A 15,581-nucleotide genomic window follows, 5' to 3' on the forward strand; every position below is an offset into this window, starting at 1 on the left:
CTTTCATGTATTACTTCATTGATCCACATCATTTGGTATTGCCACAACATTTTCTGCATAGGTCTTCATGTTGAATTCATCTAGCAGGAAAGATATCCTAGCCTTCTAGATGACATAGTTGGAGGCTCCCTCCAATCTATCCTGATCTCTAAGTCCCGTTGTGGCCATCCCTGAATCTGGAACGAAAAATCTCCCTCTTTCCCTGCTTGGCTGCTGAATTTGCTATTCGCACTCACTTTTTGAGAGAAAATCTGCTTGAAACTACTGTCGACTGCAATTGGAAAAGCAAATTTCTAGGCTAGAATCCTTCTGAGAGAAATTTCCCTCTGTGTGTGCACTATCTCTTCCAATCGGCGCCGATTTTGCTCTAGCAAATTGCTGCAAACCCTCCTGCACCCTAACAAGGAATCTGTCCAACGAAAATATTGGACTGCTGCTCCCTCTGCCTGCTGGAATCACTCAATCTGGCAAGCCGAATTTTTCTGCTAACTTGCACTGAAAAATTGAACTGCCCAACAATTTGTACTTCCTGCCTTAGGCTCTGCACATCCCCTAGAAATTCATCCTGTTGCTCCCTCTAAACAACAAATTTCTTCTTCCACTTCTGAGCTTCCTCGTCTAATCAAAATCACTCTGATACCATGTGAAAGTTTCACTACGAAAATACTATTGCAACAACTGGAATTAATTCTTCTAACTGTAAGTTAATTAACAGTTTATTTGCTACGACAAATATCGAATAAATCACACTGTAATCTTCACAAATAAGATTACTGCGAAAGATAAATTGGAAATTGAGAAAATACTGGCACACACACACAAACTCTGATACTGTTATTTTTGGACAAATGTTCTCGAAGAAAACCCAACTTGGGAAAACTAGTGTAGCAACTGAGGGTTTTTATTATTAAATAGCAGGGAGAAATTCTGATTACAATAAATATCGCGAAATTGGCGAATTTATTGAAGAGAAATACTAGCAAAAATTCTTTATGGGAAATTACCATCTCTCTGAGCAATCTTGACACTGTCTGGCCTCTGAAAAGCTAGCCGTCCAACTCAATGTTTCACGAAGCAGAGATGGAGCGGGGACGCAGAAGCGTCATTTTCCAAAAATCTAGGAAGCGAAGCGTCCGCGGAAGCGTATGCTATATATATATATATATTTTATATTTTTTTGCATTTATACTCAAAACAAACATCCCAAATACCAAATTAATTGTAGAAGACATGAAAACATGCATATTTTTGCATAAATCAAGATAGATATGGCATCCATGATTCCATTGTAGTTACTAGTATGTACAACAACCATCTAGATTCTATATTCGAGCTATTACAAACATACATCAAATTTGTAAGCATATAATAAAACATAAAACATTTAAGCATATTATAAAACATAAAACATAGAGCATATTATGATTTATCTAGCAAGTGAGCAACTGTCAACATTTGTCATGTCTAAAATTCAAATAATAATGTTCACAAAATATGTCACTTGGTCACCGCCAAAACAATAAAGGTTCAAAATTCAAATTCAGAAGCCTACAAGTCTAATGAGTAATCTATGACAAAAGTAGTAGATTGTGAATATATCTACTAATCTCTCCTCCTTCCACCATGAAGAGAACGTGGCAGCAGGCCTCCACGTGGTGGCGGGCCTCCACGTGGTGGCAATGAAGAATATGGTGCCTGTGGTAGTTGTGGCAGTGGCTTTGAAACTGATGAAGAAGAACCCCCTGCTGTTGGTATTGAACCATGGCACCTAGGAACCAAGGGACCAGATGGGGGTGGGGGTGGCATATCAACACGATCATCATCATCTTGGAATCGCTCAAAAAATTTATGCAAAAAAAGAAAAACACTAATTAACAAAAAAAATTAAAAACATGAATTAGAGAAATGCTTTATAAGGAAAAATTGGAAAATTCATACCACAATGGACATACCTGGATAAGAGCATCCTCTAATTGCTCTAATCGCAACACTCCATCCTCCAAATTGGGCTCCTCTGGATTCTTACCCCAAATCATCAGGGCTTTATTAGACTTTGCATCTTCACAGTAATGGGACAACAATCGCAAGTTGTAATGAACATAAACCAAGCTCTCTGCTCGGTCTAAACTCACCCTATTCCTTTCAACACTGTGAATGAAAGAATAAGAGCTCCAACACCTCTCTGCAGAAGAAGTGTTTACCACTTGTGATAGCACCCGCAATGCCAAAGTCTGTAGAAGTGGAGTACCCCCTCCATGCATGTTCCACCACTCAAGAGAAGAAAAAGTCTCTTGATCTTTAATTGCATGCATGCTCCCAAATGGACCAGTTTTAAGCGTATAGTTGCTCCACTGTCTCCATACAAATGCAACCTCCTCCTCATCAGGGATTAATTTACTCAATGCAACCATATATTTTTTGTGAACCTCTTGATCTTGGTGTGGTTTTCTCCTGCTTCCCCCCCAGGTGTTGGTGTTGAAAGCCATGATGGATGATAGTATTTAGGTGTCAAAACATATGCTAATGCATGCAATGGAACATTTAGCATTTCCCATCGGTTTTCCACCTCTACACGAATATAATTGTACAAGGTGGTATCTCTAGGCTCAACAATGTTTTTAATCTGCCCCAACATGCTATCCATTTGCTCATACACCTCCCCAATTACTGGTAGATCTGAATCTCCAAACTTGATCATGTAATAAATTGGTTTGGTGAATTGCAAAACATATTTAACCTGTGACCACAAGTAATTTTCAAGAATAGTGTCCTTGACTGCATTAGCACCATCTATGTCAGTGTTAATTTCATCCATGATTCAGCACACACCAGATTAGTTAAAGCTTGTCTCACCTTCACTAGCCGTCTAAAGGTGAGGTAATAACTAGCAAATCTTGTCTTTGCAAGTTTAAGCCACTGCAACTTGGAGTAAGTGCCATAGAAGTAGTTTACCCTTGTATGCCCTGTGATGAATTTAATGAGTTGCTTCCCTCCCCTGTAAAGCTCAGTAATCCACCCACATTCTTTGTGCTTCACAATATTATGCATCAAAAGGTTCAATGTGTGAACCAGGCACCCAGACCAAAAGATGTGTGGATAAGTATGCTCAATAATTTTTCCTGCTGCCTTACAATTTGCTGCATTATCTGTGATCACTTGAACCACATTATTCGGACCAACATCTTTGATTGATTTCAACAGGAGATCTGCAATGTTTTGTGCAGATGCACTGATGGAGGAGGAGTCATGACATGTAATAAATACTGCACCACTAGAAGAAACACCAAGAACATTTATCAAATGTTGGTTTCTAATATTTGTCCACCCATCTGATACAATGGATACCCCAGAATCTACCCACTCATTTGTAAAACGTGTCAAAGCTCTTTGAACCTTAGCTTTTTCTCTTTCTAATAACACTGTTATAGCTTTCTCATAGTTGGGGGCCTTGTATCCTTTTGGGGCTTCATTGATGGCCTTTACCATTTCATGCCAATAGGGAGAGCGAAGCACATTGACTGGTACACCGCAAGCACAAAGAAAACGGACTATCTTTCCATCCACATCATCCCTCCCAACAACATTAAGGAAATCCCCTATTGTTCTTCTACCTCCAGAGCTTGCAGAAGTACCATGAGGAGATGAGCTACCAAATTTAGAGGTTGCACTTGATTTAGAATGAGTTTTTTGTTTCTTGTTTTTGAGTTGTGCAACCTCCTCTATTTAAATGTATTTTATTCTTTCTTCAATTGAATTGTTTGGGAAAATTTGTACCCCAACAGGACCCTTTTTTTCATCACTATCCAGCACCCCACAAAGATGCCTCCTCACACGGGTATATGAACCACAATATGGTTTTCCTCCATGACAACCATGAGGGCACACAAATTTGTAAGTTCCACCACCCTTTCCCCCATCAAGTTTGGTCACATAGTTCCACAAGGGTGTTAATGCAACTTTCCCATCTAGTGTTTCAGTTTCCCCTTCAGGTTCATCCCCTTCCTCTTCAAACCCTTCCTCCTCATCATACATTGGGTCACTCATATTGGGACCACTGCCCTCTTGTGTTTGTTCCCTACTATTCCTACTCCCCCATGCCATCATTAAAACCAAGAGTGGAATGATACATAGAAGCCAAAAGAACACCATCTTGGAATATGGATATAGGTGGTGGACAACCTGCAAGTAAAGGAGCAAGTAGAAACAATGGGAAAGAGTAGGAGAGGGAGGAGAAAAATACAAAAAAAATGTCAAAAAAATAAGGGAGTTTGGGGTTTGAACTTACCTCTTTAGCTCTTGTAGATGAAGTCCTCTAAGCTCTTGCTTCAAGCTCCTCCTCCTTCTCCTAGCTCCTCCTCCTTCACTCCTCCAAGCTCTCCTCTCTTCTCTTCTCCAACTCTCATAAACTCAAAGTGAGTAAATGAGGAATGAATGGGGGCTTTATTCCCTTCATTCCTCACCCTAACCCACCCCCTTTATGCCAAGTCAACAAAAATTAGAGAAAAAAAAAACACAGAATTTCATTATGCGCGTGGCCTTTTTTGGAAGCATACGCTTCCCCCTCTGAAGCGCCGTATGAAGCGCACTTCGGAGGTTTGGAATCGCGCTTCGGAGCCACGCTTCAGAAAAAACTAGGAAGCGGAAAAATCAGGCAGAAGCACGCTTCCGGGGAAGCTTCCTAGACGCATCTGCACGGGACGCGCTTGTGGGCTTGGAACCAGGGGGGCGCTTCCTGCAACATTGGTCCAACTAACTCTGCGCATGACCTACATCACTCTAGTGTAGTCCCTCACACGCTTTGCTTGAATCAGCTACCAATCTAGCCGTCCTTTCTGTTGAGTGAGAAACTATCTCTCTGGCACTCTGGAAAATATTCCCAGCCTCTGGAACTGAAAACAAGCTCCTCTTAAGGTGGATTGAATTGCCCTCTTGAGTCTCTATGTTGCCTCTGCGCAACCTCCTGGAGAAAATCTCGACCTCCTCATTCTAACTCTCCGGAATTGGAAAAGTTCCTCTTGACTCACTGTCTCTGTCCCTCTCTAGCCCTGTGTCCCTTCTCTGGCTCGAACTTTGTTGCTGGCTAGCTCGAATTGCCCAAGGAACTCGCATTGCTGGCTCTCACTCACTGTGATGTATGTTTCTCCAGCTACCCATCGACCTCTTCTTATAATCTCCAGTTGTGACTGCAGCGTCCAAGATTAAAACTTAATTGATGGCTGAGATCATCTCCAAGTTGATCCGTGTAAGTTTCTAGAGAATTCCCACCCTTCTCAATTAATATTGATTAATTAATCAGTTTTCCTGAGTTTAGACTTAGGAAAGATTTAAAAATTGGTTAATAATCTAATTGAGACACTTCTAGGTGGAATTTCTAGAAACAATTTCTAGGTTTTGGAGAACTCTTGTGTTTTAGCCTCTCCACAAAGTTTCGAGACTAGAACACCTTCGATGCTACAAATTACTAACAGAGATCTGCAGAGACATTTTGATTGCTTCGAAATACAGGTGGTTAATCTTAGCATGGAGAATCAAATGGACACCCTCTTTGCCTCAAATGATGTAGCATGATGCCTCGGGAAACACAAATGCATTGGGAACTGTGAAACTATGTGGATGCAGAACCAAGGGCAAAAGGGAGAGAAAATTATGTAAAAGACACAAGGCACATGTATGGTAAAGGGGTGCATTGCAATTGGAAGGATATTGCTATGGAAAAGTTCATATGATGATCACCCTTACAAGGCTTGATGACACGTGTTTCCTTAAGCCATGAGACCCAATGTTGCACTAATCGTTATCGGGATAATTTCGGTGTGGGGAAAAAATTGGAAAAAATCGTAAAAATCAGGAAAAAATCGGTAATAATTGGGAAAAAATCGTAACATACAAAAAAATTCATTTTTTTCAATTTGTTTTAATATCTAAACCATCTACAACATAAAATAAATACATTGACACATAAATATGATAAAAGAACTAATATATAAGATGTTTAATATCATTTCTAGTGCTACATCACACATAACAGTGAATCATGTCCTGAATAGTAAGTCTTGACTCCTGAGTCCCAACTTAGCCTCAAAATATCAACAAAAAATATAATAATGTATTTCATATCACGAGTCATAATGTCATATACAATGAAATGAACCAAATAACTAAAGTCTAATACTATTGATTTCCTTTGCCCCTCTAGATGTAGATGTTGGTGGAGTTGGCAGTAGACTCTGCTTTGCTCTAGAAGCTGAAGAACTAGGAGCTATAGGAGGTAGACCACATCCTCTACTGGTGATAGGGGTAGCTTGGGTCACCTCCTCCTCCTCATAAAAAAGAAAAAAAATTGTTTATTTATTTATTTTTTTACCGCGATTTTTTCCCCAAAAATTGCGATTTTGGGAAAAAACCGTGATTTTTTCATAAAAATCGGCTATAAAAAAATTGATTTTATCACATAATTTTATCTTTCTTTTTTTTGAAAAAATCGTGATAAAACGATTTTATCGCGAGTTTTTGGTGATTAGTGGAACACTGATGAGACCTAGCGGCGTCTAATCCATGATACTCGCAACACCATCCCAAGGTATAAGAATACCCATCAAGGCAAGGAGTTACCACCCACTTAGGGGAAGTCAGCAGTGCCACAAAGCCAGACATACAATGAATAAAAAACCGAGAGTAGTTACGACTGTCTACACCAATGGGGATTTGAGAGTCACTTTCACAAAAATAAAACACACCCACATGGCTTTACAAGGCTATAAGGCACACCCTTTGGACTTGGCATGGCCAAAAAGTTTTGGAGTATCCCTGCTGAAAGAGGTGTTATAGGAACCACTCTCAAACATCCTGAAACAATTAATGGTAGTGTTAAAAATTTATGTAAAGGGAAGAAAATGAAAGTGGAAATCTTTCATTTTCAACCTTCTTCTTTAAGAATTTAATATTATCATTAATTACATACCATTAGTAGGGCTTGGACAAATCCACTTGCCAACACTTGATATCCCTTTTAAGATTGCTTAATTGCCCTTAGTTGCACTCCAAAACCTTTTAGAGCTCCAAACTTGTGATTGAGTTGCATGAGAACGAGGCAAAAAATATATTTTAAGATGTTATTTCACTAGATAGGTATCCAAATTTTAGGACACTAGTAGGGCTCATGTTCGACACGAGTCAAAATCGTGTCCTATGAACATGACATGAGAAAAACTTGTGTCCTGCGAACATGACATGAGTGAAACTTGTGTCAAAGACGTGTCACACATGTCGTGTTTGACACATGAAATATCTGACATGGGGGGCGGGGGGAGGACGTGTCATGTTACTTATTCCACAACATAGAATTAATAAACATATAAAAACTTAATAAAATTTATATATATTAATTTTATTAGGTCTTTATATGTTTATTAATTATATATTATGGACTAAGTAACATGACACGCCCTCGCCCCCCTTATATATATATATATTTTAAACGGAACAAATAACATTTATATTAAAACAATTGGATACAGGACCAGAACCATTCACATGTTTCAGACATATCCAAGGCTTGTAAATTTGAGATTGAGCACGGAGGCTCAATCCAAACCTTTAAGCAAGTTCTGCATGACACAAAAATTTTAGTCCCTTTCCAAGTATAGATTTTCCAAAAATCCCCAATGATCTAGACAAATTTGCATTCCATTTTGCACTAATTTTATTTTGATCTAGTCTGACTACTTGTTTTTCTTGTTGAAAAACTTTCTCCTTTCTTCCCAACTTGAGTCCAACCCGCATTTTCCACAAATTCCCGCAGATCATTCTTCGGCAAGTGCATGATAATTGTCTTGAGATCTTCCTTGTCTGCTTGATTTTCCCAAGAAGTTGCCTTTTCAACATTATTCCTTGTGGTTTCTGGAGGAGATCCGTATTCCACAAGGGATTGCTTCTTTTCCATTAATGTTGCCTCTGGGGAATCCTTACTGGCAACAGGAGGATACACAATGGCCTGCGATTTTTCGTGCTTAGATTCTATTGCTGTAGATGCAATTTCTTTGGCCATATCTTCTTCCCTCTTGTCTTTTAGTTCTTTCTTGTCCTAAAAATCTTCCTCTTTGTCTACCGTATATTGATCACCTTGTGCTCCTTCCCACCATTTGGGCCTTTGGAATTTTTTCGGGTCTTTGCTACTCTAAGAACATTTGGGGCAATTTTTAATTACATTCCCCATTTCATACCATGTTCTACACTGAAGTGAAATATTCTCATAGTCGATCTTTTGGACCCAACATATTTTGGAGTCCTCAAATTAATATTCGAGGGAAAACCCTTGTTGAAGTCCATCTCCCCACAAATGTGGACATAAATAGTCTTGATTTTTTTTTTTGGTTTGTATCAGAACAACAACATTAACATTTTTCCAGTGCGTTCCCAATGGAGGAAAGTGATGTAAGATTCTAGAAATGCAAGGGAAGGTTCAAAAGCCTTACCCGAGCTAGGGCTGTGGAGATTGATGCTGTTATTGGATCAAAAGTTGGAGTCCAAGGTTGCATGAAAACTCCAACACTACCCCAAAACCACGACCCTACTTCACATATGGCCTTCTTGTCCTCTATATTATCAAAAACCATTACGAGAAAACCCCGAGCCATAGGGTAAATGTTCAGCTTGTCCATCAAAAGGGGCTTCCAAGTCTTAGAGATCCATTTGTGTAGATCGGGCAACCGCGACCAGTACTCATTAAACTTGCAAATCAGGCTATTCTCCGAAAAAATATTTCTCACAACAAAAAGCTTCCTGATCCACAAGAACATTGAGGGAAAGAATTTCTTGAACCACTGGAAGACTAGAGCCAAATTTTAGCATAGCGCTATATGAAACCAAAGAAGAGCTAGCTTGACCGGCAACCATACCTGCAAAAGACACAGTCTTTTTTTGCCGAATCACAGGGATTCACCATTGAACAATCTACAAAAGAGATCAACATAAAATCCACTCAAACAAAGCAAAGATTGGATGGCTAGGGAGAAACCCTAGCTACTGCAAGGGTTTACAACAATGTGGAAAAAGTCGAAGTCAGGATTAAATCGGCAAAGGTCCAGAAATTGAAAAATTTGTTAAATTTGGGATGTTTTTGTAAAAGTTGGCAAAATTAAAAAAATACAAAAATATTCATTTTTAATTTTTTTTTAAAAAGTCGTTAAAGATACTCACAAGTTTTTGGAGAAACACCTGATTTTATCCCGACTTTTTCGATAAAATCCCAATTTTTTTTAAAGTCGTTAATGAAACTACCTCACGATGTTTTGGAAAAACTCCCAATTTTATTCCGACTTTTTCAATAAAATTCCAATTTTTTTGTTTTCCAAGAAGTCACCAAAAAATCGGTCCATAAAATCGGCTAGCTCAAAAAATTCTGACTTTGCCGATTTTATCGCGACTTTTTCCACACTGGCTTACAGAGCTTCTTCCATTCTCATGAGCCCCAATTCATAAACATATAATTAGAAATAAGAGTATTTATATTTATAGAGATGTGAAATATATATAAAATTAAATAGTAGCTATTAGCTAAGATACATTTTACCGTATGAATTAACATATTCATTACTGATATATTTCAAAATTTCATATTTAAATTTAATTAATAAGCATACAAAAGCTTAATACTTACAATAATCTCTCTCTCTCTCTCTCTCTCTCGCTCTCTCTCTCTATATATATATCAATGCTATGCATATCACATAAGAAAATTAAATTAAAAAAATTATAGAACATGTCAATTTTTTTTTGCCAAGTGCACACATATGTAATTATGTGTATTATCAGGGTTTTAATAATATTTCTATATATAGAGATGTAAATTTTATATAAAGATAAATAATATTATTAAGAACCAGGATAGGTCCATCTTAACTCTGGATCTACCAAGTGTCGAGAGGAATCAAATCTCTCGAGGTGCAAACCTTTCCTCAATTTTTGCACTCAAAAATAGGTTTGCATCTTGAGAGATTTGATCACTCTCGGCTTTTGGTAGATTCGGAGTTGAGATAGATCTATGCTCGTATATAGGATTGCAAGTAAGTTGTGTCAATCCACTTTATGAATGTGGAATAGACCAAGAAACACGATAAATTGAAATGGGACAAAATCATAAAACAACCCTGAAGTTGAATTGACATTATTAATGCCCCAATTCTAATATCCATCTAATTGACCATTATAAGCTAATATTTATTTTGACACTGTTGACATGTTTATTTCAATAATCAAACCTTTATACAGAATGGTAGTTGGATTTTTCATAATGTTGAGAGAATCTGCAGGATGATGATAAGTTTTTAACGATTTGAAAAATATGTTGCATACACCTTTTGGTGTCATAATTAAAGGTTTAAGATTTTATGAACTTCAAAGCTGTGCACAAGTCCAGGTCACTGGGTAAAACGCTGTCTGTATATTTTGTGGGTAAGACTGTCAATATATTTCCTTCCTATATTTTTATTGCTTTGTCACCCACTATTCTAGATTTAGTAAAATGTTAAATGGAACTTCTCTATTTCCACTGATAAATGGGTTCATGTGAGATAATGCATGCATGACATATTATACCATATATTGTGCTTCAATTATTTATTGTCTTATTCCGATTATCAGATTGGCTCTTTGTAAATTTGACCTAGTATTTATTATTTATGAAACCTTCTATCTCAGGTAAAATTGTAGTTTTGTCTATTCCACCAGATATGCATTTCATGTAAATTTCTGTTCTTGTACTCAGTATTCGTTGGATTATGTTCACAGTGGTTGGTCCAAATGGTATTGGCAAGTCAACTTTGCTAAAGTTAATTTCAGGGGAGTTACAGCCAAGCTCTGGTACAGTTTTCCGATCAGCAAAGGTATTTTTATATGTTTGTTTCAAACAATTTCTATGTAAAGATGTACATCTTGAGTTGCTTCTAAGTGTTAGTAAATACTAGTATTGCTTTGTTAGGTGGGCATATTTGCGATTGCTTTGTTTTTCCCAAAACATTTTCTTTTACTTGAGCAGTTGATCTTCTATCAGTGGTTGATAATAGTCAATGCTAGAAGCTTGCCCTAAATCACTGTTAGGGCTGGCCATTTTAGAGATCTTGAAGATTCAAATATATTACCAATAGGATAGCAGCTAAATGTATCATGATATCATTTTCTTATTGTTAATGTTTCTGCATGCTGAATCAGATATTGTGCGGGTTACAATTGTAATTTAAATTTTGTCATTGCTGGTGTCCATTCATTTAGATGATGATCAATGGAAATGTTGTTTTTTTTGTGCAAGTGATGTGTATTACTCTCAAAGAGGGATGTTGATGTACTCTTAATAATAACAAAATTGAATGATATAGCGCCATATAATCTAGACAGGGAATAATTGACTAAACTGCAAGAAATTAGTTAGGAGGAAAACCATGTATATGTGTGCAATGTCTGGCAGAATGTTTTTATCAATAGTCTTTTCTATTAAATTGTCTGTTGAAAATATCAGGAGACTTTAATTTTATTGATATTGTGTGCAGGTCCGAATGGCTGTCTTTAGTCAGCACCATGTTGATGGGCTTGATTTGTCATCGAATCCTCTGTTGTATATGATGCGGTGCTTCCCTGTAAGTCCTGTGATGCTCTTTTTTTGACTATTATAGATTCAGGTCAGGCAGTACTAAAGGGTTTGGTACCAGGATAGGTACATGTACCTAACAATTGTGAAACTTCTAAATTTATTATTGTTTCAGGACAGCTTAGCTGTAAACTAAGGGACATATTTTGTCCAGAGTGCATTCATCTTGTATTTACTTACAATTCTTGTTGCCCTGGATTATGTTGATCTAGGTTACCCTTCCAGAAAACATTGGAAGATATTTTTTATAATTTATTTACTACATGGAATAATGATATCACAATGTTCATTGAAAGCAAATGATTGCACACTTCATAGATCACAAATCATGACTAAATGCCTCATCTAAGATTTTTACCGGAATTCTGTGGTGCAGAGTTAACACTAAGAAGCAGCAAAATGTTCAAATTATATGAAAAGTCCAATGTCATGGTAGTTTGAATTGGAGTGTCCATGTTTTGTTATTGAAGCAGTCGGGAAAAGGACATTTTATGTAATTGAGTTGTAATTTTTTAGTTTTATAAAATAAGTACATAGACCGTAATGAGGGGAATAACAGTTTGTGTCTTTGATGAAACATATATTGAGAAATGAGTCTTACTTCCAACATTTTGAATGGGAAAGAAATACTGGGTGAAATGGTGATAAGAAATAGTTGCTTTCATGCTAAATGATTTGAGTTCTATGCTCAATCCAACCCATGACTAGTTGGAGTTTCCTGTGAGTTACCTATGGTTCTCGCCCCACCTGTGACTGATCATGGCTCTCATGGCTGAGGCCTAACTTTCATGCTCTACCAGTCCAGCCCTTCCTCACATGCATCTTTCTCCTTCTCCCTGATTGCTCCCTTGATCTCCTCTGTTATTTTCCCCTTCCATACTACCTTCTCTTCCATTTGCTCCCCCCTTAGTCCCTACCCTCCTTCCCTTCCTGTCTGCAGCTTTGACCTGCTACATACCCATCCCAACTTCCTCCCTGTGACCTCCTGTCTCTCATTCTCCTTACTCTCTCCACTTTCCCTACCCTTTTCATTTTTTGTGCCTCCTTTCCTCCTCTCACTGCAGGTCCCTTTGACCCCAAATCCTCTCTCTGTTCACTACCACATTCCCATACATCCCTGCAACCTTCCTCTCTTCAAGTTCCTTTAATTCCACAAATCACTTGCAGGGAAGTGACAGAGATAGGTCAAGTTTTTGAAGTATCCCCATACAGGTTAGATTATGGACAATAGAGATTACAGTAGAGATACTTTCAAACAATAGTCGTAGAAGAGCCTAGAGGTTCAACCCCCCAAAATTTGGTAATTCTCTCTACACTCATTTTTGCTGGCAGCCCAAATTCATAATCTTGCTAAATTTATGGAACAGTTACAAGATGTACATAGTACATACTTAAACAAAGTATTAAAGGTGAAATTTGTGAATTTGATTCTCGAACAAATGCTAGCTGAAAACTGTTAAATTTCCAATAAGAATCCAGATTTATACCTCAATTTTTTTTTGTGACCCAAAGGACCTAGCAGCCCACCTGACATGTAACTACTAGTAAACCTCTGGGGGGCCTACGAGCTGTCCAGCTCCCCATAGGCCCAGGCTGTCTCCTGGGGGATTGCACAAGATTTGAACCCAAGACTTCCGGTTCAGTGAGACATCATTTTCATGGCCATTGCCAATTGAGCTACCCCCAGCAGACTCTACCTCAACAATTCTTATTCCCAGAAAATTATTATATAAAATTCTGTTTTTTCTTTTGAAAATAAAATGACTGGTTTTTAACTTCTGGAATAAAATATTTGTAGTGGAGAAATAAAATCAGAGAGATCAATCAAATCACAACCTTAAGTATACACCCATCACAATTTTCTTTCATTAAAATCCTCGGGATAAATAATAAAGAAAAATACACAGAAAAAATACACTGCTGAAACTTGTAACTCAGCTCCCTCTAGAAAACTCGGCTCACTAGAAAATCAGCCTTATGAAAAATTTGGCCCTGGAGAAACTTGGCCCCCCGGCACCAGCAATTTGGCCCTGCACTCTCAAGAAAATCAACCCACTGGATAAATTGGCCTCTCCCTAACTCGTCCTCCTCCTTGCTGTAGCTACTTGGCCTTTGGATTTCCTGAACTTGGCCTCTTGGAAATACTCCCAATTCTTTTTCTGCTGCACTCCTCCCTTCTCTCCAGTCTAGCTGAGTTCTTGCTCAAGAGAAAAGCACTTCGTCCACTTATGTCTTGATTTTTTTATAACTTCATTAAGCCAAATCCCTAATCCTAATCTCCTAAGTGATTAATGGTCGAGATTAGATCTCATCTCACTTGAGATCAATGGTTGAGATCATATCTAAGTCACTTAAATAATTATATTATTTATCCTTAGTACTTTGGCTTAATAGTCCAAAATAATTAATTAACTTTAATTATTGTAGTTTTCCTAAGTTAGACCTAGGAAAGAAGTCATAAATCACTTTCTCCACCAAGCAAGCACCTAAAGAGGCAATCGGGCATCTCATACATGCTAAGACACCAAGCTCATGTAGAAGACCTTCCGAAGCTACCAAGAACCTCAACACTTCCTCTTAGCACGGAAGTGATTCTTCACCACCCTCAGGTTGTCCCTGTAAAACAAGAATTTCCCTTTCACTAGAGGCTTGGTGAGGATATCTGCCACATGTTCCTTTGTGGAAATGTACTACAGAAATGTACTACAATCTCACAACACCTCTCTGGACCCTATCTTTGATGAAGTGATATTTGATCTTATATGTTTGGACCTGTAATTAAACACATGATTTTTAGAGAGCTTAATGCAACTTTGATTGTCACAGTGAATCACTGTAGGATCCAACTCAAGAGAAAATAATGTTCCGAGCATCTTGCGAAGCCATATGGCATCATAACTCGCTAGACTTGCTTCCATTTACTCTGCCTTTGTTGAGGTAAGTGCCATTGACTGTTGCGTCCTTCTATATCACAAGATCATGGCCGATGCTAAGCTGAAACAACATCCAGACGTGGATTTTATGTCCATAATACTCCCAACCCAATTAGAATATGTGTACCCTTGCAACTCTACTCCATCAACTCCAAGATATCTTAATCCAAAGTCCACTGCACCTAGTAGGTATCTTAACACATGCTTTGCTGCCATCAAATGGATCGGTCTTGGCTCCACCTTGAACTAGGAGAATGTATTCACAACAAAACAAATATCTAGCCTAGTGTTGACTAGATACATCAGGGACCCAATTAGTTGCCTATACAATGTCGGATTCGCCAACTCTCCCTCAGAAATAGTGTTAACTAGATACATCAGGGACCCAATCAGTCACCTAAGCAATGTGGGATCTGCCACCTCTTCCTTAGAAACACGTAGCTTCTTCAAGTTGGTGGTCATAGGTGTAGTCCTCCATCCAAAATCTCCTCAAGACGTCAACTGCATACTTGCCCCGCGCTAGGAAAATTTCTCTTGGTTGCTTGAACACCTCCAATCCCAAAAAGATTGTCCTCCCTCTCAAACTCCAAAGCATGGTCCTCCTTGCACATCCTTATGAGCTTGTTTGATCCCATTGAGAAGAGATCATCCACATAGAGGGCCCTTAACAAGTACATGGTACAAGTTGGAGTTCACTTCACTCTTGGTGAAGCCCAAACCAAGAAGATATTCATCAATCCTGACATATTGTGTGCATGGAGCTTGCTTTAGCCCATAAAGGGCCTTCTTCAACTTGCATACATGAGACTCTCTTACAAGCATGTCAAAGGTTTGAGGCTTCTTAATATACACCTCTTCTTCAATCACCCCATTAAGGAAGGCAATCTTCACATCCATTTGATGTATCCTCCTCTTCATCTCTGAAGCAATTGAGATAACCGCTCTAATAGATACATATTTGGCAACAGGAGCAAATGTTTCCTCATAGTCGACTCCCTCCTTTTGGG

General features: G+C 38.2%; 1 protein-coding gene across 1 annotated transcript in view; it reads left to right on the plus strand.

The window, feature by feature from the left end:
- Positions 1-15,581, plus strand: part of LOC149150393 (ABC transporter F family member 3-like) — a 371,154-nt gene that overhangs the window by 277,234 nt on the left and 78,339 nt on the right. The window contains exons 13-14 of the mRNA XM_089438575.1: positions 10,789-10,883; positions 11,544-11,630. Coding sequence (XP_089294701.1) covers positions 10,789-10,883; positions 11,544-11,630 — 182 coding nt within the window. The remainder of the gene's footprint in view (positions 1-10,788; positions 10,884-11,543; positions 11,631-15,581) is intronic.

This window comes from Pinus tabuliformis, chromosome 9 (genome assembly GCF_031772625.1).
Source record: "Pinus tabuliformis cultivar Carrire ecotype Pingquan chromosome 9, CPIR1, whole genome shotgun sequence".
Taxonomy (NCBI): domain Eukaryota; kingdom Viridiplantae; phylum Streptophyta; class Pinopsida; order Pinales; family Pinaceae; genus Pinus; species Pinus tabuliformis.